The sequence below is a fragment of the Simochromis diagramma genome, unplaced genomic scaffold (assembly GCF_900408965.1).
Source record: "Simochromis diagramma unplaced genomic scaffold, fSimDia1.1 OVJJ01000457.1, whole genome shotgun sequence".
Classification (NCBI taxonomy): domain Eukaryota; kingdom Metazoa; phylum Chordata; class Actinopteri; order Cichliformes; family Cichlidae; genus Simochromis; species Simochromis diagramma.
Window position 1 is genome coordinate 292683 of NW_024387277.1, and position 27956 is coordinate 320638.

The window sequence follows — 27956 nt, forward strand, 5'->3', positions numbered from 1 at the left end:
CATCAGAGTTTCAGGCAGTGAAGCGACTCCATGTAGGGAACACCTGCAGAGAAAGGCCGGGGCACAGGAATGCTGGGAGTGTGTGTGGTATGATATGAATGTATGTGACAGATGCACAGCAGGGCGTGAGCCTGTACCTGGCTGTGGGAATGCACCGCCACCACTCCAACACTACTACTGTCAGATGTGTATTCAAGTGTCGATACAGACACAAGTGCCCGTTTCATACCTGCCAGCCCGGCAGACGGATGCAAACGACAGCAGGTTTTATCGCTCTTATCTTCATGTTCCCATTAAATGCACAGAAGCAAGCAGTGAGGCTCAGGCAACCTGCTCTTTATCACACCATATTTGAATGGTAAGTGAGTCGCGCACCTCTGCTAGCACAGAGGTGTCTGCTGAGCTCCGTTCACTGGAGAGGCCATGATTATTATGATTATTATGATTATTTTCATTGTCTAGTAATCAAGCAGCTGCCCCCCCCCCAAATGTTTCATGAAAAAGAAAAAAGAAAAAATCCAAAGTAGAAATCCAGTCGTCCTGTTTGAGAAGTTGAAAGCAGCGTCTTTGGGTAACATTTACATAAGAAGAAACTTATCTTGTATCTAATGTTTCTGAAGTTTCGCTTCAATTTTCTTTCACTTTCTGCTCCTTTCGTGCAGTGTGCAGTGGGAATGCAGTCAGACATGTTTTCAGTGTGATACTATTTTTATTGATCAAGGCTACACATTCAGACATTTCATACATTGCCACAAGCAGAAAACAATTTCAAGTAGTCTCAGTGCACAGATGGCACATAGTGTCATGTGGGCCACAATTTTTTTTTTCTCATGATCATTTCCTGTCTGTATGTTCTGCAGTGTAGTGAAGCTGGGTACGAGTCACGCACTCAGCATATGTTTTCTGCAGATCACGATGTTGTGTTTGGGGTGTAGGAGCGGGTCGTGACCCCCCCCAAAGCTGACGGCACCATGCGCAGCATACTGTAAGCAGCAGAGGAGCATGTGTTTGTTTTGGCTGAAGAAGAGGGGCAGAGGTTACCTGTTTGATTTTACAGTATGGGCTGGTAAACAGATAGTATAGCTGGGTTTTTCCAGTTCAAAATTGGCCTTTAGCAGAGTGACTATACAAAAGGCATGTGTTACCTAATTGGACAAAAATGTGTGTGTTTCGATGTTATTTCTGTCCATTTGTTACAAAAAAATCAGTACCTTTTATATGATATAGTTTATTTATTCCAGATTTGGAAAATAATCTTGTTACAACAATAACAAAAAAATTAAAAATGTTTTGGGGAAAAAAAGAAATTTAAAAGAAAATATTGAGTGGCAGTTATTTTAGGAAGGAAAAACTTTGTCATCTTCCAACTTGAGTTTCTTCTAATTTGTCCATTGGACATGAATTCTTGTTTTTTTGTTTTTTTGTTTTTTTTTTATTAAAACTCACAGCCTGTTCAAAAGAACAAGGAGGAAGTGATAAAACTATTGTCCAGGCGTAGGTGGAATCCTGACTGACTTTTATGGTCAGATCAGAGATCAGACTCACATGTCAGGTTAAAGAAGTAAAACGACAACAAACAATTCTTTTACCTGCAGACACCACGTGCATCACTCACCATGAAAATGTTATAATTGATAACAGAGGTGTGGGTACGTAGTCAGTTTGTGCTTCGTACCCTCTCAGAAGCACTTCAGTCACCAGGTCCGTGTGTACCACCGATGTCGTCCAGCTGCCATCTGTGGTATTAGTCCTGCCGCTGACAGCGCGCTGAGATGGCGAGATTAAGAACAGGAAGGTGTCTGGCTTTGTTTTCTTTAGTGAGAGTGTGGTTCATTTTCAGGTCTATTAACAGCTCACAGAAGTCAGAGAGGATGTCTCGTACGTATTTACTAGGGGTGCAACGATATTCGTATCGATATTGAACCGTTCGATACAGTGCTTTCGGTTCGGTACGCATATGTATCGAACAATACAAGATTTGTAATTTATTTTATCAATTTTCCTTCTGACGATGCTGTCTGTGTTGAGCGCTCAGTGAATCTGTGTTCGACTACTCCGCCTAGGCTGCACTGTCGAGCGCAGATCCACTGAGCGCTCAACACAGACAGCATAGTCAGAAGGAAGAGCGCAGGGCAAGCTAGCGAGACAGAAGTTAAGCTCTACTTGCAACATTCAGATCTGGCGTTTGGAATTATTTTGGTTTTCATGTGACGTATGACCCTGAAGGTAAGCGAGTCATGGACTAAAGTAAAACAGTATGTTGGATGTGCCATGCAATGCTCAATTACATTGGTGTGAACTAGTGTGTTAGCGCAGTTAGCTCGTTAACGTGTTTGCCATCTAGCCCCATGCACGGAGCGATCGGCGGTAGCTCGTTAACGGAGATTTGCCGTGTTGTGGCGTTAAGGTCATTTCAACGAGATTAACCTGAAAGCACTAGTGGGAACACAACGAATATGACTGCACATTTACGCCGACATCATCCTAGTGCAAAGACAAGTGGAAGCAGACAAAAAAAAGCAAGCATGCTACTAACTTTAGCCGAGTCATTTAGACAGCTGTTAGCACATGATTCTCCTTATGCTGCTGAGAATATAGCCCAGAAGAAGCGTATAGTATAGCTTTTATTTTGGAAAGAGCCATTTCTCTGTAATAAACTCTTTCCAAAGATGAGTGATTCCTCAATCAGATACAGGGCTTGCAATATCGCTAGCCCGACGTCCCGGAGCTAGCGATTTTTTCAGTCGGGCTACCAAAATCTATCTCTTCCCTGCCCGTCGGGCTATTGTAGGAAAAATATATGTCAATGCTTTTGCATTCTTTCAGAAATGTAGCTGGGTAATTATGTCATTGGCATCGGTGAGCCACTGTCAATATGTGACATATTGAAGTCGCGTTTGAATTTGCGCTTGTTTTTTTGCTTTCACTTTGCAATCGTGCGAACTGTGTATAGAGAGCGACAGCACTGATCTGTGAGTGATGATAATTTCTGCACCAATTCCTCTGACATCGTCTTATTAATCGTTAGCTTACTATGCAAACATGACAAGTGAAATCTCCCGCAGCAAGCTTAAACATGTGAGAGGTTGATCGCGCAGAGAATCGCTGAGCTTATGTGAGTGAGCGTGTAAAAGCATTTCAGTTCTGCTGAGCCAAATAAGACAGGTCAGGGTGAAGAAGTGACAGCCAAAGAAAAGCTTACCACAAAACGGAGAAGTTACGACAAATCAGACTATAAGGCAAAAAGAAAGTGCAGCTTTATGGTTTCATGGACAAAATAATTTCTGTGGCTGCAATATGATGAGCTAAATAACCAGGGCTGCACATAAGTGGTCCGCAGGTGCGCATTCGCTGTCAAAATAAAAAACACGCACAAGGGTTAGGGTTAAATTTAAAAACTGTACTTTTGAGTTAAAATATATATTTATAATTTTAATAAATGACAAATTAAAAATGCATGAACATTTTTTTGTATCGAAAAAATATCGAACCGTGACACCAAAGTATCGAACCGAACCGAACCGTGAATTTTGTGTATCGTTGCACCCCTAGTATTTACATGACAGTTTTCCTGCAAAATGTTAGAAAGGATTTGGATTTGAAAACTGAAAAGAAATGGCAGTGCAGTTATGTAAATGACTGAAACAGGTTGCAATGACTCATTGCTGGAACTTTCCGTTATAAAGCTTAGATTAAACCAGTTTTCGAGTCCCTCTTTGTTTTGGAGCCCAAGAGGTGGTCGTGCTTTGGTTGTTGGACAGACGAACAAATGAAATGTGAGAATTCGTGGCACTGATTAGGTGCTATGCTAACGGTTTCCCCGCTGGTCTCAGTACTAAGCTAACCTCGCTGGCTGCTGGTTATGTTCAGCACACACAAACGAGAGTGAACTCTGCAAGAAACCGAACATGTGAATCTAAAAAAATACGCCAACGACTTAAGCATTTTTGGGAAAGTTACATCGAATCTAACTTAGCGCTATAGCTTACTTTCCATAACAGCCACTCGTCATGTGTAGCCCACATAACTGCTCTAAGATCATTTATTGTATCCATTATGTTTAAGGTCACTGCAAATGATGAACCCAGTCATTGTTCTTTATTGATTCCCCTTCTCTGATCTTTTTCCTCCCACACACACTTCGCAAACAGAATTTGGGTATGCTTTGCACGAGAGTTGAACCTTTACTCTGAATAAGACAGCACAAAGGTCAAATGATGCTGTAACTGTGAAGCTCTTAGTGTAATGCTACCAGGTCTCGTACACAACGACAAACAAGTTTCTTTCTACTATTCAACCTCAAAGCCAGCCATACTGCTGTGATGTAACTGTAGATACCTGTGTGCAGGTGTTGTGCTCCAAAATACTGCACAGTTGTAGTTGATTAGTTTGGGATTTTTTCATGGACTTTGGTAATAAATTTGAAGGTGAACTAACAAAAAAACCTAACTTGTTGCCATGACGACAGCAGCGTTTACCTGTGATTTCACCCTCGCTGACACTGACTGACATGCTGCACTCAGGCTGTTTTTGCTCAGATGAAATCCATCCTTCAGGTCATAGTAAACGCTGTTTGACAGCAAAGGTGTGTCACCTCTTAAAATGGGGAAAACATTTCGCCCATCACTTAACAGCGATGAGAATTTCTTCACAGACGAGGTGGTCGACAGTGGGGAGAGATATCACAAGTGGCACAGTGAGGTGGTTGTTGGGTTACATCATTGGCAGCTGACGGCCACTAAGCTCTTGTTATACGAGTGGAAATCTTTGGGATTTTTGTGTAATCTGTTTAAATCCTTGTACTTTATTCAGCATAAATTCTATAGCAATAACTCTAAATTGAAAATCAAACTGCTCTGCTCCCTTTCAATTAGAGAAGTAACTAGTTCAGTCAACCTCACGGCAGATATGAGCTGACGGTGCAGTCAACGAATGCGACTGCCGCTAACAACATCCACTTTTCCTTCTTTCTTTTTGTGGCTGCTGCTACTTCTCTCCCACACTAAGAAACTCTCTTCCCGCAACACAAAATCCACTCACACAGGCGCATTAAGCTGTATCTACCTTCATTTGCTTAATGAATTAAAATGCTCTTGGTGCAGATTGTGTTTCTCTCTGCTTTCACAATGCTCTAAGCTAACGCTAGCCTTTCTGCTAACCAGAGGTGTGGCTGAGTCACTGCAACAACAATTCACTGACGCTTTTCTTCATGAAGGTTTAGCCAAGTATGTTTATTATTATTTGTCTTGTTAAAGAAAGCAATAAAATTAATAATTGTGTTGTCCTGTTAATGCTATGCAGTGAGTGTTAATTTTATCAGTAGCTCAATAGCCACATTAGATTTTACAGCTAATTAGCTTTGACAGCTAATGTGGCTATTGGGTAACTGACAATAGCTAAAGGGCTAATATTAATGTGTGCGCTGGATACATTAATATTTATGACAGCCAGAGCTTCACTGACATCTCAAAGTTCCTCATGTTGTTAAGTCTTGTGAACGTCTATTCTTCAAGGGTTCGAGGTGTTGGGTGAAAGTGAAAGAGGCCAAAGATGTATTTATCAATTAACATATATCTTCTTTTTTTCAGGCGAACTTGCACAAAAGGTTATAATAAGCTTTATTCTTGGCCACGGCAAGAGACTAGGAATCATTCTTTTATATGTAAGGCAACAACAGATGTCAGGTTGATATAGTGGATTGTCATTTAGGCTTAGAAATATCTACTCATATATGCTTAGAGTTTTATAATCAATGTCATGTTGGTAGAGGTTTGATCCTTAGTAGTCTGTGGAGACTCTGTGTGCCTCCCAGAGCACTCTGGCATGCACACACAACTTAAGGTCTGGAGAGAGGTTATATCTGCTCTTACTGATATATGGTATAGCAAACACACGTATATCTGTTTAAGTCTAAGTGCCTTTTGTTTTAGATGAACTGCTGGACTTCCAGACCAGCAGGTTTAGGGAAGTCGTTTATGGGGTCACACACTGACAACCCCCCCCCCCCACGGTATTCTTTGTGTGTATGTAGACGTCATATGTTAATGAACCTATGTAAATTCATGTAACCTCAATAAAAGAGAAGTGTTACGGGGGAGCGGACGAGAGCGACTGGGGTCAAGCGAAGGGACGGCGTTTGTCCAGTTCTCTCCCGTGCACGAGAAACATAAAGAACTTTGCCTACTCGTGTCTTGCTTTTGCTGTGTAATTAAATTGTCTTCAACATTCCAGCGAATAGGTTTAAGCTACAAACCTATCAACAGACAAGACTGTTTTCCTAACTTTATAAAATAAAATTTAAGACATGAATAAATCCGCGAACATAATTTTACTGAAGTGATATTTGATTAGTAAAATAAAAAAATGACATGTTGGTGTTGTTTATTTGGACTACACTTATTTTAGCTCTGTGTGAGTCTTTCACTGCACGCTGCTCACATTTACACTCACACTAGTTTTCTGTTCCCTGCTCTCGGTATCACTGAGTGCACCCCTCACAGCTGTGCTGAAGAGAAATTAATCTAAATTAAGGTTGACACAACACATTATGTTACATGGAGTTATCACATTATGTGACCTGTAAACTCTTGACCCTTTGCTATTAGCTTGCCTCATGCTGTGTTAGCATAGTGTTGAATATATGATATGAGAGAGAGATCTGTGGAGTGCAGAATATCTCATCACACATTAACCCGTGACGCGATAAAGTTTCTTTCTTATTGTCTTCTTAATACGTGGGAATGGTGCGACGCCACTGTCTTTTAATCTTAGCTCAAGAGAAGCCAGTCGAATAAACCACCTATCATGCTAAACACAAGGATCCTCTGTGTTTTATCTTTTATCTGAGCTTATCTGACACCCACAGTACTGAAAAGAAGATTTTAGGAAGTTTATGCTTAAAAAAGGAAAACGAACATCGATTGCATGGACGAGGAGAATTGAAGCAACAGCAATGAAAGGCTTTAAACTGTAAATCTGTATTTTGGTGTTGAAGTTAAGATTAGGACTGTCCCCATGCCGAGCGTCATGTTGCAGTGTAAAACAGAAGCCCGGTGTTCTCACCCTTCAAGAGCAGCACAGTTCCTCCTAAAGCTCCGGCCAACTGCCTGCAGTTTCCTGTTTTCAAAAGTTTCCCAACCCTGTTGTGTACAGCTGCTGCTGCTGCTGCAATACTTGTTACGTAATGTCACAGCCAGGGTAGGAGGTGAAAAATGGCCTCCTCGATGAAATTACAGTCGTCAGGTGACTAAACCTGAAGGCTCAGCTGATGTGCTGATTCCATATAAATGAAAAGCTTCCAAGGATGACATTTTTGTTTTATTCATTCTGAGCAAAGTTTGTTGCTTGTTTACTAGTTTCTTCTCTTTTTCTTTGCTTGGTTGTTTTAACAGGAAACTCAGCTTTCCTCTGCTCTTTGTGCCTTTTGAGACACGAGTCTTCATCGTAGTATTCAGTGTAGTATTTTGGGTATTTGTGTAAATACTACCTGCTGCCTGTTTCCTGGGAGACAGCGAGGCGTCCCAGAAAACAGGCCTGAGTCACTCGGCTGGCAGTAAACAGTTGAGAATGAGGGAATGAGATGGGAATGAAAGGGAGAGGGATTAGTGCTCCATAAAGGCCCTGCGGGAAAGGTCCCGCCCTACCTCCACCTGTGAAACCTGAGACTGCAAGTTAAACTCTGGACTTCACAATAGTTTCGTCCCTGCTCACCAACCCCCTGCTGTACTGACTATACATCAGCTGTTATTTGACCTCAGGTGACCTCGTCTGGGACTCGAGTAAAAGCAGGTCGGACTCTTGGGCTCTACGAGAGCTGCTTTGCATACTTCACAGTTCCAAGTCGTCCTTATTTTTCGGATAAGTTAATGTTCATCTTCTGTCTTAAAAAGGCTTTTTGAGTCCTGATAACGATAAGGTTTCAGCAGCAGCTGTGTGCCTCACAGCAGCTGTTTGGGGACCGCTGCCTTAGATAACTGCATTATCTACATCAGCTCTCTCTGACATCATACAGAGTCAAGGACAGGAAAAAGTGTCTGAAACAAAGCAGCTGGTGTAGCCTGAATCTTGAGCTTTTGTTGCACATACCTGCATATGTGCTGAGCTCACGTTTATCACGAGAATGCAGCAGAATGTCCAAGGTGGCAAATAATAAATCCATCAAAGCCTTCTGTAGCATAAAGGACAGCAGAGGGTTGTGTGGAGCAGGCGTGGGTGAGTGCAGGGTAACGTGGTTGGCTTTGCTGTCACAGACAGGACAGGCTGTTTGACTGTGAGTGGGGAAAGTGCAAGGTCACTTGGTGCACAGATTCCAGTGTTGCAGCAAAGCATGTAATGGACAACTTGGCTTTGACTCATCTTTCTTTGTATTCCCTCCTGTCGTTTCTCTCCTCGTCTCCCTCCATCACTCACAGCCTCGTTTTCCATGAAACGCAGTCAGATTCCCGCTGGGCTGGATTGGCCTGTGGTGTTAGAGTTGTGGCTGAGCATACACACCTTCCTTTAGCATCACAGAGGTTCACAGAGCAGGACATAGAGGCCACGTGTGCCTTGACATTGTGCTGCTGCTAGATAAGGCTCACCACACATCATTTGCCTTTCCAGCTATTATGTAAACACCACTTCCTACCCTTCTCTTTTCAGGCACACACAGAAATAAGTCTGTAATGCTGGGGAACAATGCGAGACTGAGAGCACGTCGATAAGTGCTGAAGCTTGGCGCTGTCGCCACTCAGCCTTTTCCTGCTTTTCTCCACAGCTTGGTCCATCCACAGGCTAAAAGTGGCCCAATGTTAGGCCTGGTGATGCATGTGTTTCTGCTCATCGCACCAATGAATACGTCTGTTGCAGGGATTGTTCTCCACAGGGGCATTCCCATTTTAACCAGGATGGTAATCCTGCAAACTGCCAATGATTTGATGAGGTCCCAGATATTTCTCTGTTGGATTGGGTGTCACAGTAAAATAGCATAGAAATCAAACCTGCTGCACAGCACGGTTATTGCATGTATTACATGATGGAACTAAATGTCCAACCACGCCGGGCTCGTCTGGTTTGGGAGGTTTCAGTCAAATGCTGCATTCATGACACGAAGAAGATTTCAGGTGGAGCGAGCATCGTTGGACAAACAGCGGCTGCTGTGGTTGGGTAAAAACGTGGTCACGTTTTCTGTGATTGTTATTCAACAGCCACTCCTTTCTTGTTTGGCTTTCATCTCAGAGCCCTCAAACAGAAGCTCTCATCGAGCTGTAGCTATGCAGACCCCTGTCACAGCATTCATCTATACGTTTTCCCTACACTGTGACCACAACACTGTGCAATCAGTTCAAGTGATTCATGGCTACTCAGCTAATTCAGTTCACTTGCATTAGAACCAAATAAACCGTATCAGCATTCCCAGGTTTAGCCAATCCAGGATTATCCAGTTAATCCTGGATCTTTTAAGCGATGTAAAAAGAACAAGCTCCATAGGTGTGGACGTGAGGCTTTACTGGTGCTTGGCTCACTAAACCAAAACTTATTCTTACAGTTCTGTCACAATATAACATATAAACTACAATTTGATCAAAGGTTTCTTTTGTAATCAGCAGGAAATGTATTTAACATAAATGAACTAGTTAGACTAACCATAAAAGCTTTGAGCTAGCTCAAAGCTTTTATGGCTGTCTCGCTGTCTCTGACCTCAGTTGCTGAATTTTCTAGTGTTACTAGTACTCAGGATTTAGTTGGACTCCCATGTGAAATAATCTGGTTATAAGTGGTAAAAAATTAAAAGCATGAAATGAAGAAAGATCATCAACCAGGTGTGAGATCATTCTGTCCGACCATAATAAAACAGCACTGAGTGTGGTTCATGCTATCATAAGCAAACATATAGACTTCTTTTGATCATGTGAATAAAATGCTGAATTGTCATTTCCTGTGGCAGTGCTTGACTTCCCCTTTTTAGTAGGATTGTCATCATAAAGGACTTTTTATTTTCCCCTCAAACATCCAATTTCTAAATGCTGGTTTCTTAATTACGGTTCATCAGTGTAATTACCTGCCTCACATTAGACACATGTCTATCATGCTAAACCAATATAATTTCACTAATGTGCACACTCGACTCACTGAAGCACATTATCGTTCTTTATAGCCCTGACCTAACAATGAGGCATTGAAACCTATGAGGCCGCTCCCTGAGAGGCATCGGGCAGCGTGACTCAGCTGTACAGTAACCAGGCGTGTGGCCTGCACAGCCTATATTTCTGAGCTGTTATCAAACGTTAACGGTGTGTCTGTGTCCAAAAGTGAAACCTGGGGAAAAGGGAAGCGACTGAAGTTAGCTTATGTTATTAACGCTCTGCCTCCATCTCAAACCCACCATCCTAGCAAAGAGAGTGCAGGGCAAGTATAGGCCGTTTGATTTAAGTCATGCAGGAAAACAAGAGGAAGCTCCTCGATAGCAGGCAGAGGCGTGGTTGGTGTGTCTTCCTGGAGTAACAGCGGTCAGTAGCAGACCTCTTCCTATGAGACTGACCTCTGAACTCAGCACTGACATTGGCTTCCTGAAAGCGTGCAGGATCTGAGGAGGAATGAGACAATAATTCCTGCAGTTTCCCTCTGTGTCCTGTGCTGTTAGGGATAGAATAGTCTTTGTCTTTATACAAGGACAACAACATAACTCTGCTGTGATCAGCAAAATAATATTAAGTATGAATATTAAAAATGATAAATAGATTATTTAACCTGAGACAGTGCTTATATAGGGATACATGAGTGTCCTGACAGTTATCAGTGCACCTCGTTGTATGTGGAGGGGTGGGGCTGATGGAGGCCACAGCCCGAGGAAGAAGCTGCTCTTGGTCTGTTTGTGTGGGATTGTATTAGTCTGTGGTGTGGACCCTCCAGCCGTACGGCCCTGCCACAGTCCAGCAGCTGTGCAGCTTCTGCACCGCACTGTGATGCAGTCTGTGAGGATGCTCTCTATGGTGGTCCTGGAGAAGTTTAGCAGCAGTTTCTGGGGCTGGAGCTGTGCTTCCTAAGGAAGGACAGCTGTCTGCTTTTTCAAAAGAAAAGGTTCCTTTCAAAACAAAGATCTATGGGTCCAGCAGCAGATGTTCAGCTCGAGGCTGATTATTTGCAGTGCTGGGGACTAACAGAGTACATGTACCGCCGTTACTATTTAAAATACAAAATATGAGTAACTGTATTCTGTTACAGTTACCGTTTAAAAAGGTGGTATTCAGAATACAGTTACTTTGCTGAAATAAATGGATTACACGGCGGTCTTTTCCTGTTTCATATGTTGGGCTATGCCCTCTCTGTTTTTGGGGCTCTAGAGGCTCTGATGTCTGTGTCTCAGTCTCGTGGCCCATGTCACCTCTACTTGCAGCAGCATAATGATGTGAAGAAATATTTAAAAAAAATTATTCACAAAAATGATTTAATATGAAGGCAACATGCAGAGTGTTACAGGCATCGCCCTAAAGCATGTAGCCTGATGGGCAGTGTAGTCCGTGCTGCAGGGAGAATGGACTGTCATACCCGTTATGTGTCTGTGAGCGAGGGAGGGAGAAAAAGGAAAAGTACGAGCTGTCACCGAGCAGAAACAGGAGCTGGAAGCATGTAAATATAATAATAACCACTGCAGCCAAAAAGAGTGCCTGACGAGCCCAGCTGTAAGTAAGCTATTAAGACTCGACTGTACACTGTGTTCGTGTTTTCCTCCGAAACAATAAGTTCCGTTGGAGCAGCCTTTCAACGCCTCTCTCTGTCTCTCGCTGGCAAAGTTGACCCAGACAACAAAGTAAAGCTAGTTTTCAGCTATGAGCCCGACACGAACCCGACGTATTAGCCAGAGGTCCCTTTACTACGGTTCGGCGCCGCGGACCTGTTTTATATACGCGCGGAATAGTTTTCTATACGAGATCACTGCAGAAAGTGCAGCCTTACCTAATGTCCACCTACTGTTACTCATTTATATTAAGATTTAAACATCTAGTTGGTATGACGAGTAGCATTCAGTAATAGTAATAAATCACACAGCAATAGGACATTCATGTAGTTGTAAAAAGCATGATAATATATTAAGTAATCCAAAGTATTCAGAATACGTTACTGTCATTGAGTAACGTAACGGAATAGGTTACAAAATACATTTTGGGGCATGTAATCTGTAATCTGTAGTGGAATACATTTTAAAAGTAACCTCCCAACACTGGTTATTTGGCCTTGTAGTTTATTCTGCATATTACTGTTACATTCACAAACTTCTACAGCTCCACAGATGAGACTTATTATCAGAAAGTAACAACTTTAGAATTCCTGTCTTTAAAAAATCGTCCATGTCTGAATCACAGCAGTGTAACGTTATTGTCATCATTATGAAACCACACTCATGTAGATTGATTTAGTTTGATGTCTTCTTACCATTTTAAAAAAGTAACCTGAGCTTGAGCCTGGTTTTCACGCGCTGCATTACATCATGTTAGCTGTCTGTGCCATTAGCCATTAGCGACTCCTTTGGTTTTACAGAAGTGATTAAACTGAAACTTAAGTAAAAACAGGACGATGAGCATCAAACATCTGCAGTTCTTTGTGAATACGTATATTCAGTGTGAGTGTCAGCACTGAATGTTAGTGCTTTTCAACAGAAATCATTAAACTGGTACTTCCAGTGTAAACTGTTGCTAGCTAGTATACATATTGAAAGCTGTCTCCTAAATAAGGGCCTTGTTGGAAAAAGTATTAAAAATAATCTTAGTTGTCACTAATTTGCTTTGTCTCATGCTTTTAGTATCGGTCCAATATTATCATTGAAGTGTGACGTGTGAACATTTGATTTGGTTTAGTTTCACAAACATGAATCCTGACTTAATGTCCGTGTGAAAGCGTGCAGCTCTTAAACTGTTTTGTCGAGTGGGACAAAAAAACTTGATATCAGAAGTTTTCTAACTGTGATCTTTTTGGTATGACATGAATGTAGCTTTAGCCTTCGATGAGCTTGTCCCAGAGGACGATCTTGAACCGTCACGTCTTTGATAAGACTGTTTACAGCCATTCTAGAGACTTCAGATAACATTTTCATATTTGTGGTTATTTTTTGAATTGTAGACACGCCTGTAAATGTCACACGGATCATTTTTGGCAGCTCTTTGCCATAGTTGACGACAAACAATTCAGAGATCCCATTCATGGCCGCCGTCCTTCCCAGTTAAGTGGAGGGTGTGTCTGTGTTTGGGGGAAAAGGGGAATGTGTATAGCCTTGATAAAAGAGCCATTACTGAGCAGCCTTTGTGGAGCCTTTCACTGCTCCCATGTGCAGTGAAAGGGGGGGCTTGTTCCTGCCTGGCAGGCCCGAGCCCTGCGCTGTGGGTCCATCACCTCAGCCTCAATAGCAGGCCTGTCTGGAGACCCTGTGTCACGACTTCCTGAGAGGGAAGTTGTTTCAGCTGGTGGTTCACTGGCTTCTCACGTTGGAAAATGTTGCTGTGAATGTTTCGTCACACAAGTGTTTTAACAAGAGCTTAGACGTGGATATTGCCTAAAAATGAGCCTCTGTACTTTGTATTTGATTGAATAAAGTCAGAGACAGTTTTCACAAGTGTGTGTGTGTGTGTGTGTGTGTGTGTGTGTGTGTGTGTGTGTGTGTGTGTGTGTGTGTGTGTGTGTGTGTTAAGGAGATGTCTGTCTGTAGGAAGAAAGGAATCTTGTAATCAGTGTAGAGTTAACCTTGTGCTGTTTCTGAAGAGTGGGAGTGTTTCCTTAGCGAATGCAAACACAGGCTGTCTGTTCACAAGAACACATTTCATTTCACTGCCTTCACACTGTGACGTTACACAGATAAAACTCAGAGTAGTTTCATAAGCAGTATTAGAGCAGAAAAGTTCACCATGCTGTTACACGCCGCCATGATGCTTTGCTGCAGGGATCATTCCTCCTTTAATGAGTGTAAACTGACCCATATTTAAGAGAATGAAAGGAGATGACAGGGTGATTTAAATTACATACTAACATTGGCTGGCTTCATATGTTGTTACTGGTAAGTGACATTTGCTGGTGGAATCTAGTCCACCAGTTGCGTCCCAGTGAGAGAGCTCAGCGTGTCTGCTCTGTGGCCCGGGGCTGACACTGTCACTCAGCGGGAATGCGCCTCCACAGTGTGACCTGGAAGAAATGAAATGTCACGCGTGAGGAATGCTGAGGGGTTAGCAGCACTAACCAGGTTAGGGGGGTTTGTTGTCTTGGAGCTGCAGAGAATTAATACTGATGTGTGAAACGGATCAACACAGGAAGGAAAGCTGTGCTCTTTCCCCCTGAGATCAAGTCAAGACACTAGTTGGATCCTTTTTAACTGTGAGGTTGGACCTTTTGGACCTGCGGCATTAATATTAAACCCGAGCAGGGCTTACTCCTTATTCATAATAACCAATGAATCAGGCTACGGTAGGAAAATGTTTCTGTGGAAACTTCTGATGGCCGATGTGTTTATATTTTAATGGCATTTATCCTGAAATAAAACTTGCTGTACAAAAAGAACCGTTTTAGATGAAAGTGTTTTGCTCTTATTCTAATAGCAGGGGTGGCAGTCATGGAGGTGCAGTGTTGCTATCTGCACGTGCTAACACTAGCGTGCATTACATACAAAAAGTTGTTTGTGCTTTGGGTTAAAAACCAAAACTTCTCAGCTGTACTTCAGAGCAGGTTTCTGAGTATTTGTCAGAAAATGTTCTCGAGAGCGGTCTTGCTAAGTGTGTTGAATTAGCTTATAGCTATCGGCTATGGTTAGCTTTGTCGCCTTTAAACCTAATTGGGGGAAATCTAAACATCAAGACCAAATGTTCTTTGCATGCATCTGTGATATTTGCTTTTAAATGCTGTGAGCAATGACTCACTTTGTTCCATGGCCTTTAAGAGGCACTGCAGTGTTTCCATCTTCACTTGAAGTTGTGCTTTTTGTTGACTGTAATGCATGATACGTGTTTGTGCTGCCCTCCTTGCAGATGGATGGAGGCCTGCCTAGATGAGGAGTTGCCTCCAACAACAGAGCTGGAGGAGGGGCTGAGAAACGGCGTTTATCTGGCCAAACTGGGCAACTTCTTTGCGCCGCAGACAGTTTCCCTCAAGAAGATTTACGACCGTGAGCAGACACGTTACAAGGTGAAAACATGCAGATGTTTATGCATTTGTCATTTATTTACTGTAATTTGTTGCTGTGAGCCTTTGTTCTCCTCTGATGTAATACGTCTCTCTTACAGGCGACTGGTCTTCATTTTAGACACACAGACAATGTCATCCAGTGGCTCAACGCCATGGCAGAGAAGGGACTGCCAAAGGTAAGGCCGGCTCAAAGCCCACAGGGGACACAAATGTGCACAAACTGTCAGTTAAGCATTTACAACAGAGACTTACTGGATTGTGTTGGTTTTGCATATTGTCAGCCAGTTACGTGATGCCAGTGCTCGCATTCAAAGCACACGCTTTGTTTGACATTTCAATTTCTCACCCTCAAGACATCAAATGATCCCAGGTAGCCTGAGCTAAGCTCGCAAAGTGTGCTAGAGATGACGTTACAGTAAATATATGACAGGGTGTTGGTCCTGCAGCCAGTGACTGTTAAGAGTAGTTCTTTGTCAGATTTAAATAAGCGGCTTAAGTCCTACAGTATTAACGCTGCCGTGTCAGTGTTGGGGGGCCATTCCTCCGACCTTGTTGTTTTCATGCGTTTGTCAGAATGGGAAACTGCTGGGACATTAAAAGTCACACAATTTTAGTTTATTGCTCAGAATGTTTGGAGACACTTACTTTACCTGATGAGCTTTTTTTATCAACCGAGGTCATGATAGCAGCTACAGGTAATATCAGATTACAAATAAGATGCCAACCCCACAAAAAAGCAGTTCTTTATTTTTACTTTGTTCTTGCATTTGAGTGGCATGTCAGAAACTCTGTAATTTAAATTTCCTCAGGCATTGAGCTGTTTGTCTGACCTGAGTGGGTGTGGGTTTTTTTTCCTGATAATTCAAACCAAACGAATGAACAATCGGATGGAAAAAGAGCTCGATGGCCACGGCTGCCAGACGACAGAGAAGGATCCTCAGAGCAGCGCTGAAGTGCAGCTCACCAATACCCTGTGCATCGTGACAGAACAGTGCTTTACCCTCGTGTCAAATGTTTAAAATGAATCACTAAATGTAGCTTTTATATGAAAAGAATGAGTTTTAGGTTGATTCCCATTTTTGATGACAGCAGCGTTTTTCAGAGTGACTGATTGCTTCAAACAAGCTTTCCCTTCAGTGGACGTTGACTTTGATACTGTGGTCTGAACTCCTCGGACGCTCGGAGTGCTTTGGAGAAGTTGGCAGGTTTGTAAACTGTCCATTCAGGACAGTAAAGGAGCACTCAGCCTAAAATGAGGAAACACTGGCCTGTTGTAGTAACGGGGCTCCTTTGTGAGAAATTTCCACATGAGCAAACTGGCAGCGTGTCATTTAGTTGGACGTGAATAAAATCGACTATCAGACATGAAAATGACCCGCTGCTAGCTCTGTTAAATGTTTCATTCCAGTTGTGCCACAGAGGCAGCGCCAGGGCGTGTGAATAGAAGAGCTGCATTGAGTAATCCCTACCATTGAGCTAATATACTGAGTCACTCCTGCACACATGCTGCGACATGATGAAGCCGTTGTCTCTGTGTTTCAGATCTTCTACCCTGAGACCACAGACATATATGACCGGAAGAACATGCCACGCTGCATCTACTGCATACATGCACTCAGGTTTGTGTCTCGTCCTTTGAGTTTGATTTGACAGTAAGGACCCAGCTTTAGCTGCCCTGCAGTTCAGACTGCTGCTGGGGCTCTTTTTTTTAAAAGCATTAAAGCCTGGAGCGCTCAGCATATGGCGTGACTTTTGAAAAAGGCTCCAACAATGGGTCTGTGACACTGAGGTATCCAGCGGCACAGAGTATGTGCTCATTTGTTTTGATTGCACGCTCAGGTGTAAAGGATGTTGATGCCTTCAAAGCCAGCAGAGCAGACGTTGTCATTGCTCTGAGCTCTGTAATTACCCTCCTAAAGAAAACACACACATGCACTGCCACAGAAATGTGCTCTACTGTAAACACTGAAGTGTGTGGTTTGTCCAACTGGTGCTGTGAGCAGCTGTACAGCAGCTTGTAAACCTTCACGGTTACTGTGGTGGTCGGGGTGTTAAGGCGGCTCTGAAACATCTTCTCAGATTAAGACATGGTGCCTCTGAAAACTGCCATCCCAAATCCTTCTTCTTCATCCTCTTGTGCTGCTGCTCTACTTCACAGCAAAACTAACTTTCCTACCTGTAACCTTTAGAGTTCACTTTTACACATCGCTGTTGTTCAGTCTAAATATCCTTTTAGCCCCAGGTCAGCTGAGATCATTTATAGGCACATGCTGAATAATCACGTCTCCTTGGTTTGAACCTCTTCACAGTGATAATTAAAAGTAGTATTTCCAGCCTTTAGCAAAGGCACATACAGTACTTTTCATATATTTCATACATATTGGCTGTTCACTATTTGTCGATTGCGTCACCAAAAATAAAACGAGTAGTAAAATTCTGGAGTTGTTGGAGGTGTCAGCCAAGCGCTGGTGTTTATATGCATTCCTGTGTGACGCTCATCTTTTCTTCTGCACATCTTCACTCATGTTTATACTCACTTCTTTTCTCCCCTGTGTTGCAGTCTGTACTTGTTCAAGTTGGGTCTGGCTCCTCAGATCCAGGACCTGTATGGAAAAGTCGATTTCACTGGTAAGAGCGCGAGCCTGAACATGCGCATCTGTTTTCCTCGTTTGCTTCTTATTAACGTCCTTATGTCGTCTTAAATCCAGACCACTGCCAAAGTTAGCGTGCCGCTTACAGGTAACCTGTGGTGCTCATTCTGTATTGTTATGGTTAAACATCACGCTGCTGGGTTTCTTCTGATTGGCTTCCACTTGTAAACAAAAGCTTGGAGCAGCTATGCAGGGAATACTTTTCACTTCCCCTGACCTCATCGCGTGATGCTAAATGTCATGTCATTGCTATGAGCCTCCACCACTGTAACAACATACAATAATATGTAAATCATGGTGAAACTGCCGTCAGCCTGAGAGCAGCACTGGCAGCGCTGCGAGTAAAGAGCGGAGGAGCTCCTGGAAATGTGAAAGTCATTAGTAACTGTCAGAGGGTTTCCTGTCAGCCCAGCTCAGCTCGCTGTCCCTGAGCCAGTCTCCAAAATCAGATTATCACACATGAGCCAGGAACAGTCTGTCTCTGCCCCCCCAACCCTACTCCTTTCTCTCTTTTTCCCTCTCTGCTGCGATCTGTGGATCTGTTCCATCTGCTCTGTCTTCTCTCTCCCAGAGGAGGAGATCAACAACATGAAGAGCGAGCTGGAAAAGTATGGAATCCAGATGCCCGCCTTCAGCAAGATTGGTGGGATCCTGGCCAATGAGCTCTCAGTGGATGAAGCGGCATGTAAGCAGGGGCTCGGGTGTCGCGGGAGGGGGCGGGCTCTCAGAGCTTCTAATAAATGCTTTAATGAAACGGATGCATTTCTTCCCATCCGTCTCAGGATTATTCCAACTCAGGAATTTAGGACGTTTGATTGTTGATTAAGTAAGAAACCGTCGGCCTGCCTTTGTTTACTTCAGTCCAGTCCAAAGCCAACCTGACATCACTGCGTCAGACGGCATCTCTACAGCCACAGACAATCAGAAACAAACACGTCACGTTTGTGAATTCTTCCAATAAATGATTTCTTAAATGGAGACATGATCGATAAAGATCTGTTGATGAGTGACGTCTTTACTGTGTCGTATATAACACCAGTTGAAAAGTGACTTCATTTAGTCAGCTGTGGCTCAAAGGACACAATTTTAACAGCCTGGTAAGGCAGCGATGTTATAATCCCACGTTTCAAAGTTTTTCCACAAAAACTAACAAAGTAAACGGTGTGACTGCTTCTCCTCCTCAGTGCACGCTGCTGTGATTGCCATAAATGAGGCCATTGACCAGGGCGTACCAGAGGGCACGCTGGCCGCTATGCAAAACCCCAACGCCATGCTGGTCAAACTGGATCCCAGCTGTGCTCAGCAGTACCACGACACGTTGTACCAGGCCAAAGGGAAGAAGGTGGCCAACTCACGCAAGCGGGTAACTGGATTTACCGTCCACTGCTTTCATAGCAGCCTGAGGCACATTATTTTATAATTAAAGATGAAGGGAGCTCATAGCAGTCGCGTCTGCTTTTTGATTAGAAAATAATTGAAGGTTCAGCCTGAAGATGGAAGAAAATGTTGGCATTAGTCTGCGATGTGCTGAGAATGGCTAAAACGAAGCACTGCCATACTGATGCACTTTGAATGCATGGCCCAAACATCCCTTTAAGCGCACAAACATCTTATTCTAGTATCATGCAGTGCAAACGTGTAACGTGCTGCTCTGCTCTCACAGCAAATGGAGAACACCGAGGCAGAGAGGGACATCTACGATGAGCTTCTTACCCAGGCAGAAATCCAAGGCAATGTCAATAAGGTCAACGGTAAGCTACATCAGCACACACACTCTGTGGTATTTACTGGATTCTGTGGTGCACTCGTGGAAATGCCGACCTCTCTCCAACAGTGAACAATGCTTTGAGTGAAGCTGAACAGGCCTTGCTGAGTGGAGATGAGGATAAGTTGTATGAGGCGCTGAAGGCCATGGGCATTCAGAACCTGCAGCCCCAGAACAAAGCCTGGTACCTGAAACAGCTGCAGGGTGACCGAGAGAACAAAGAGCAGGTGGGGTCAACAGTCTAACAGCCACCACTGTAGCAAGCCTGCGTCCCTCTTTCCACATTAACCTGGTTTCTCCTTCTTAGACGTCTCCAGGAGAAGCCCTGACTAAGGACGAGCTGCAGAGCGGCGTGGACGTGGCCAACGGGATAGCAGAGAGCTACCTAAAGAGTACGACTGTAACACCTGTGTTATAACAAAGTTATCTATGCGTTTGTAACTCGGTTCCTGTCTCTGTGCAGTGCTGAAAGCAGTGGAACGGATCAATAATGCAATCAGAGAAGGTGTGCCAGAAAAGACGGTGGAGGAGCTCATGAACCCTGACGCACAGCTGCCTGAGGTCTACCCGAGCGCTGCAGACCTCTACCAGAGAGAGCTAGCCAGCCTGCAGCAGCAGAGCCAAGAGGTACCCGGACCCAAAGCTCAGTGAATAATGTGAACGCTCACTGACACAGTTCTCAGCAGAGAAACGTGTTCGTGTGGCTTTTAATGCCAATTACAGCAGCAGCTGACAGTCTTCCAGTTTATATCACAACAGGCACTCTATTGGAATCCAGCCTGCTCTGATGATAGCACAGTTTATTTTAGCTTTCACTGAGACGTACACAAAACAGAAAGGACACTAAAGTCTGCACAGACTGAGGTAGGAAGTACTCCTAACCCAAGTTCTCATCTATGTGAGAATATACTTTTTTCTTTTTTTTTCCCCCAAAAAGTTTTTTCGTGTGTTTTCCACGACAGACATCAGAATCCGTCTTTTGTAGCACAGCATGTGCTCACCGTGATGGCAGCCATTGGGTTGTGAACTTGCCGTTGCCGTGTCTCCTTTGGCGCCAATCGTGACCTCATTGTGTGAGAGCGTCAACCACTAACCTATTAGCTAATGCTAGCAAGCCTGGTTAGCAAGCATAAAATGTGCAGGTGCAGTGTTGTCGTATCAAACTCACCGTACCAGTTTCTGTAACTAAGAAATATTTTATTTATTTCCACATGGAATACTTTGGTCCTGTTTTCCATGCTCCATGTTTGAATTCCCATTTCCTACCCGAGCATGGAGCCTTGCTTGGTGTATATTTATTATATACTGGACTGGAAGCGGTGTGTATCTTACGACCTCCTTCATGACCGAGTAAACAGTGTAGTTGATTATTTTAGTAGCAATAATGGTAGTTTTACATATGAAGCGCTTTATGTTTCTGTCCCGCAGGGTAACCTTACCCACCCCGAGCTGCTCGTTGCCGTGGAGATGCTGTCATCGGTGGTGCTAATGAACGAGGCGCTGGACGTCGGAGACCGAGGGGCTCTCTGGAAACAACTGTCCAGCACCGTAACTGGACTCAGCAATGTCGAGGATGAGTACGCTCAGAGGTGAGCACCTACGCCCGGCGTCATCAACACGTCCTTTGTCAAGTCTTGAGTGTTTCTGCGTGAACAAAAGCAGACGTGTAAACTCTTTACCCGTGTGCTCCTCAGATACATGGATGAACTGATGCGTCTCAAAGCAGCAGCCAGAGAGGAAGGGTCCGACTATCTGACCTGGAACGACATTCAGGCCTGCATCGACCAGGTCAACCTGGCTGTGCAGGAGGAGCATGAACGTAAGAGGCCACACGATCGCATCCATTCACGTCTTTGTCAGAAACTTGTGGCTGCTCGCTTGTTCACAGGTGTCTCACCTGGTAGATCGGTGTGTTTGCTGATCTCGTGTGTCCTCCCAGGATCAAACCACCACGATATTTCAGCAAAGTTTGAGATGATGTTCCTGATGCCATCCAAAAAATGCTGAACATCCTTCTGTTTTAAGGAGTTTCTGTCATTGATGACAGTCTTCCTAATTAAAAGTGTGATTTAGTGCCACGGTCTCAGACGTGCTCGTGCAGCAAACATAAACGCGTGGCGCTGCTAGATCATCGGTTTGACACTTTGATATAAAGTTACACACTTTAAACCGACATCACCGTGGATGGCTCCACTGAACTGCCAATTATTGTACTTCCTCAAATGGCAGTCTAACAAACGCAGCCACACCCCATAAACTCGCTGGTTAAAATGCTGCAGCTACATAAATGCTACATAAACATGAAAAGCTTTGTTCCAATTTCCCATCCATGGTAACAATACAACATATAGAGCCAGGTCAAGTAGAGCGAGCTGGAAACTTGGCGCTCGCGTCTCTCACCCCGTGTCATCACTTCTGCTCCCTCCCCGTAGTTATAAAAAAATAGTTCAAGTTTAAGAACATTTCAGCACCTTTATTAGTTATATTCCTTAGCTTTAGTTCAGTTATAGTGCACCTTTTTGTTAAATACTGCCACATCTTGAATTGTCATTCAAGATGTGGCAGTATTTAACAAAAAGGTGCTTTTCCGTTGTCGTCCTATGAGAATCACACGTTTACAGACAGCCCAACACTTTCTGTGTGTGTCTGCTTCTGCATTTGTAGGAATTGCTGCCATTGGGTTGATCAATGAAGCCCTGGATGAGGGAGATCCTACGAAGACGCTGTCCATGCTGCAGAGCCCGTCAGCCAAGCTCACAGACGTGGACCCGTCGATTGCTCAGCACTACCATGACAAACTGCTGGAGGCCCGCAGGGAGAAGGCTCATGTAAGGACCTCATGTTCCTGATTTCTGCTGCGCAAAACTGAATAACGTGTTCGGCTGCATCTGCTAAGCATGGGCTGTGAATGGCAATTACTGCGTCACTCAGCCTCTATTTGCTTTTTGTGTGTATTCCTGTGAACATTATGCAAACAGGCTACAGTTTTAACTGTAGCTTAGACAGTTACAGCTTGGTTTTGGTTTTCTTTGACGTGACATGCGACGCATGTAGAAGACTTTAATCAACTTACTGACTTGTTTATATGAACTTAGTGCAATGTTGAGTCTTATTCAGATGGGATGGACTTGCTACTCTTGGGTCGACTAATGATCCTGGGCTATACGAGGAGTGTTTGATCGTTCACACATCGTACTGTGTCACTAAAACACAGCTGTTGCAAATATTGCATGATTTAGTGTGTGTGTGGGGGGGGGGGTGCACAAGAAGCTCACCAGGTGTCGTTCATGTGACTCTGTCCTCGGAGCGGTGCTTGATTCGAGTGGACGCTGATGTCATGTGTACCATCCCCCCTTACTTCCTGTCACACGTCTGTGTGGGACGTGTGCGCTTGTCTCCTTGCTCTCACTCTTTCCTGAGGCCTGACACGTCGTTTCTGTTGCTCCTCTTTGGTTGATCATTGATGGAGAGGCACCCGTGCTCTCTTTGACTCATTTGCCTGTGTTATCGTTACTGGATGGATGATGAGTCTGTGGAGGTTCTTGTGTGTTTGTGCGCGCTTGTGGTGAGGCAGTCAGTTTGCATATGATGTCACAGAACACTTGTGCTGTTTTCCTGTTGAAGCTGAAGCTCAGCTGCAGGAGCTGGTTAGAGCTTTACTGCCGTGCACAAAGGAAGTCCGCGCTGACCAAAGGTCCCCTCCAGATTTCTCGAGCGTGGACTATGTGCATTGCTTTTAGAAAGTAGTCTGTTTTTGCTCCAGCATAAACGCTGATAAGGGAAATGTTCTTATCAAGTCACTGCCCACATTGTTTTCAAAGTCAACATCATCAGGTTCATCTAAAATCTGTAAAAACATCATATGGGAACTCACTTTGAGTACAGTCACCAGAAAAAGAGAAGCTGGGGAGGAAAAAAACCTGGATGGGAAAAGCAGCCAGCTATTTTCCTGCTGATTTCACAGGCATAGGAAATAACAAGCCAGTCTCAGTCGTTTGCTTCCATAAAAGGGCAGAAAGTTGACCGCTGCATTACAGACCCGCGGGCACTCTGACCGTGCTCGTCGTGTCAGCGGGCGAGTGCGGCTGATTGAAGTAACGAGCTGAAGACAGGAAGCGGTTAAAGCTTCCTGTTGGGTTTCAAAGGGTCGAAGTCAATGAGGTATTTCCCCGCCGCTGATGTCTCCAAGGGGCAGGAAATAGCGGGAATGTAAGGTGGCTGTTTCCAAGTAACGTGAGGTCAGGGCTTGCTTTGTTTTTTGCTGGATGTTGAGTTTGCGACTAGCTTCTTAGTGTCGCTCCTTTAACTCTGCAGAACAGTTAGTGAGAAGATATTTGGGCAGAAGCTGGTGTCTGTTGTGGGCAGAGGGCTGTGCCTAGATAAACAGCAGGAAGTCCTGCCCAGACTCCACTGACTAACAAGCTAAATATTCTCTCCTCATCCTCTTCATGTGATTGTAGCTGCAGTGTTTACAGTGTGCAGACTGTTCTGCATGTGTGTGTTTCTCACGAGAGAGATTCATGTTTTCTAAGTATAGAAGAAAAGTCTAGATGGATGAATTATGACCTCCCCCCCACCACCACCCAGCTTTCACTTCCTCCCTTTCCACAGTGGGCTTGTATTGTGTGACGAACTTCATAAAGCTTTCACCCAAGTCCTCCTCCTCCACCCGCTGCCCACTCTGCCACCACACCCTGTCTAGCGCCTCCTGCTAACTGCAGTGACTCATCGCCTGCAATCACCAGTTACAGCGCCAAAATGCAAACACACAAACAGTCATCGGCACCATCCCAGCTACGACTTTATTTACTATAACGACGGGGCTGGTTCGACTCCACACATGTGCGTGCTGCACAAGATGCGGGACCAGATTTTATCCGCCCTCTTCTTTCACACCTCCTGTTAATGCGTGGCACTAAATGTGAAGAGGCGGGGCGCACCAAGGAGGTGGGGGTGTTGTTGCCAAATGAGCTGCCTGCTCTCACCAGGCTCTGAAAAGCAGCGGGAACAAGCAGCAGCCAGCTCCTGCACTCTTTATACAGAGGCAGAGAGCGCCATCTGGATGCTGCCGTTTGCCACTGCATCTCATAACATTGTAGAAGTCGAGGTCTTGGAGTGGTTTGTATGGTGAACAAATGGCATGCTGGGCTACAGCTGTGAATGATTGCACTATGCAAATGTTCCATAAAGTAAAAATATGCACGGCAGGAGTTACATAAGATAAAAATATCACAGATAAATGACAGCGGCTTTCTGGGATTAACAAAGCATCTCTACAAAATCTGCTGTTCAGCTGTTGTGAAAATAATCTGTTTTTCTGAAAATGTATCTTTTAAATGCAATATTTAACCATTTTTGTGTCTCATTTAACTCTCAACATGCTGATATATGAAGGCAATTCTTTTCTGGTTGAGCAAAACCTACAATGGGGCCGTAGTGTACTTTATTTTTTGTCATGTATGCTGGATTAGAATATTTCATATAATCAGGTCAGCATATGTAGAATAAATCCCTGTGAGCCAAAAGCTCAGGCTTTTTTTGTATTCTTGGCTTTTTGTCATGTCATAGATCGGGGATGTCCCTAATATGGTCATCATCTCAGATCCAAGCATGCACTTCCTGCTGTTAGCACTCTTCATCCTTATGTTGTGAGCAGCTCAGAGAGAGGTGACGGGAGCTCAAAGTGGCGTGTTTATGATTGGATTTGCTGTGTTTGTCTCAAAACATATTTTCATGTGTTCATCCAGGAGACACAGGATCCTTCTGCTGTGCTGTGGCTGGATGAGATCCAGGATGCCATTCTGAAAGCCAACCAGGACACAAAAGAGGCTTTGCAGTGTAAGAATACGTACATTTATGCCACACTTGTCTTCAGTAGTCTAGAGAGAACTAAAGCCTATCTATCTGCAGTCTCCCAGGCCATCCAGGCTGTTAACGAGGCGGTGGACAGCGGAGATGCAGCTCAGACGTTGGCCGCTCTGCGTGGTCCTGGAGCAGGACTGTATGGCGTCACGTCCGAGTGTGCGCAGACCTATCAGGACGACCTGGCCAAGATCAAACAGGAGAAAAAGAAAGAAGGTGAGGACCCTGAGACGGATTAGTGATGTGGCGTTTTGATGAAACTCGCAACACTTGAAATAAGTAACACAGACTGTATATAAACGATGGAGACACCGCGTTGTGCATAGTGAGGTCTTAGCGTTAGGAGGGTGGAGTACAAAGTCATCAGCTGCACAGGTGCACAGACTTACCTGCTGATTATTTCTAAGACACAAATATAGTGATAGAATTACTGATGGGGAGGTGGGTATTACTTTATCAGTGCCCTTAATATCTATTAAATATCTATTAAAAGGGGAACATCGACTTCGGGCTCAAGTGACTGTTAGAGGACCTGCAGCTTTCTGCACGAGCATTTCGTGTGGCTTTTCATGAAGTCACGACTCTTTCTGTCTGTGTCAGAACAATGTAGAAATGGTTTGTTCCAGTCAGGCAATTGAATTTTTGCAAGGAAACACAAAAACCAAAAGAAGTGACTTTAGTGTCTGCTTTATGCTCGCAAAAAACACAAACCTGTTGGCCTTCATGTAAAATGCATACAGTTGAAGGCTCAGGCTGCCATAAGAAATGTGTTAGGGCTAATAAATAAAGTGCTAGCACATTACTACACTTCACAGCACAACTACGAGAGGAAACTTGCTTTCATCTTGCTTCCGTCCATCCTGTGTCTAGGTGATAATGGCAGTGAGTGGGTGAAACACTGGGTCAAGGGAGGACACAACTACTACTACAACCTGCAAACCAAGGAGGGCACCTGGGTGGAGCCAGAGAACTTCATTCAGAACAACACTCAGCTCAACAAGGAGGACATCCAGGTCGGCGTCTCTCCCAGGGAAGCTCTGCGGGTTCCAGGCTGTTTAACACACCTTTTAACTCTTTATTTTCTTCTGCCTGTCAGGGCGTGGTCTCTGGGGTAACCACGGCCTACAATCGAGAGCAGCTGTGGCTGGCCAATGAAACTCTAATAACCAAGTTACAAGCCCGCTGCCGTGGCTATCTGGTCCGAAAAGGCCAAAAGGAGAGGATGGAGTTCCTGAAATCCCAAGACCCTGCTGTTACCTGTATACAGGTGATATAGCCATGTTTACTGCCATCACGTTTGTGTGTAGATGGAAAGATGAGCCTGATGGAAGAAGTCATCATTTTTGGTCTCACTCGTTCTCAGGCTCACTGGAAAGGCTGCAAACAGAGGAAGGCGTTCAAAGACCGTAAGGAGTACCTGAAAGACCACACTGCTGAGGCCGTCAAGGTAAGCTTAGTGTGCGGCTCCATTCAGCTGCGTGTGATTAAATACGTGTGAAACTAACACATTCCTTTTATCTCTCTCAGATCCAGTCCATGGTTCGGATGCATCAAGCTCGTAAGAAGTATAAGGATCGTCTGAAGTACTTTGAAGATCACGTTAGTATTATTTGTTTCAGCCTCTGTCGTTTCAAATGAGCTGCCGTGGGACGTTCGAGAGAAGTCATTGTTCATCCTCTGCCACAATTTACATTGACGTAAACAAATTACTTGTTATTTAATGAAAGCTTTTTTACTGGGATATAAATCTCCTCTGACATTTCCTCTGGCTCCTGTGGCGTTCCAGGCGGTGGCTCATTTAGCACTTTGACACATGTGACCCTCTGCGGGTTTGGAGCTGTTTGTAATGAGCACCTTTGATCAAGCGAGCGATTGCGGTTGTCACTTACAGATCAATGATGTGGTGAAGATTCAGGCTTTCATCAGAGCCAACAAGGCCAGGGACGACTACAAGACTTTGAGTAAGCAGGACCTGGGCTGTCAAACCAACTTTTCACGATTTAGGGGGTCACCTGACATGTTCCTTATTTGTCTCCAGTCAGCGCTGACAATCCTCCGATGGGGGTGGTGAGGAAGTTCGTCCACCTGCTGGACCACAGCGACCAGGACTTCCAGGAGGAGTTGGAACTGATGCGGCTCCGTGAGGAGGTGGTCACCAACATCCGTTCCAACCAGCAGCTGGAGAACGACCTGAACCTGATGGACATCAAGATCGGCCTGCTGGTGAAGAACAAGATCACGTTGCAGGAGGTGGTGTCCCACAGTAAAAAGCTGACCAAGAAGAACAAGGGCCAGCTGTCGGACATGATGATGATGACCAAGCAGAAGGGAGGCCTGAAGGCTCTAAGCAAGGAAAAGCGGCTTAAACTGGAAGCCTACCAGTACCTCTTCTACCTGTTACAGGTAAGAACCCAGGACATTGCTGCACTTTGATGTCTTTGCTACAGGACACTGATGCACAGAGGGAGGAGAAGTTTCCACCAGTTTGACTTCTCAGAGTCGCTTCTTTAGATGAATGAGAGTAATGTAAACAGATC

At 44.3% G+C, this 27956-nt stretch overlaps 2 protein-coding genes across 3 annotated transcripts in view; both read left to right on the plus strand.

Annotated features, from left to right (window-relative positions):
• The window catches only part of iqgap1 (IQ motif containing GTPase activating protein 1), a 42812-nt gene that overhangs the window by 5914 nt on the left and 8942 nt on the right, over nucleotides 1–27956 (plus strand). Inside the window, exons 3-23 of the mRNA XM_040002815.1 lie at nucleotides 14985–15141; nucleotides 15240–15317; nucleotides 16684–16760; nucleotides 17702–17769; nucleotides 18364–18477; nucleotides 18977–19155; nucleotides 19456–19543; nucleotides 19627–19784; nucleotides 19865–19949; nucleotides 20021–20184; nucleotides 20986–21146; nucleotides 21252–21376; nucleotides 22222–22385; nucleotides 25305–25395; nucleotides 25468–25635; nucleotides 26290–26432; nucleotides 26516–26686; nucleotides 26783–26866; nucleotides 26947–27018; nucleotides 27311–27380; nucleotides 27458–27822. Coding sequence (XP_039858749.1) covers nucleotides 14985–15141; nucleotides 15240–15317; nucleotides 16684–16760; nucleotides 17702–17769; nucleotides 18364–18477; nucleotides 18977–19155; nucleotides 19456–19543; nucleotides 19627–19784; nucleotides 19865–19949; nucleotides 20021–20184; nucleotides 20986–21146; nucleotides 21252–21376; nucleotides 22222–22385; nucleotides 25305–25395; nucleotides 25468–25635; nucleotides 26290–26432; nucleotides 26516–26686; nucleotides 26783–26866; nucleotides 26947–27018; nucleotides 27311–27380; nucleotides 27458–27822 — 2782 coding nt within the window. The remainder of the gene's footprint in view (nucleotides 1–14984; nucleotides 15142–15239; nucleotides 15318–16683; nucleotides 16761–17701; nucleotides 17770–18363; nucleotides 18478–18976; nucleotides 19156–19455; nucleotides 19544–19626; nucleotides 19785–19864; nucleotides 19950–20020; nucleotides 20185–20985; nucleotides 21147–21251; nucleotides 21377–22221; nucleotides 22386–25304; nucleotides 25396–25467; nucleotides 25636–26289; nucleotides 26433–26515; nucleotides 26687–26782; nucleotides 26867–26946; nucleotides 27019–27310; nucleotides 27381–27457; nucleotides 27823–27956) is intronic.
• The window catches only part of crtc3 (CREB regulated transcription coactivator 3), a 59994-nt gene continuing 54975 nt past the window's right edge, over nucleotides 22938–27956 (plus strand). For both annotated transcript variants that reach the window (XM_040002819.1, XM_040002818.1), the window contains exon 1: nucleotides 22938–22950. The gene's annotated coding sequence lies outside the window, so the exon portion shown is untranslated. The remainder of the gene's footprint in view (nucleotides 22951–27956) is intronic.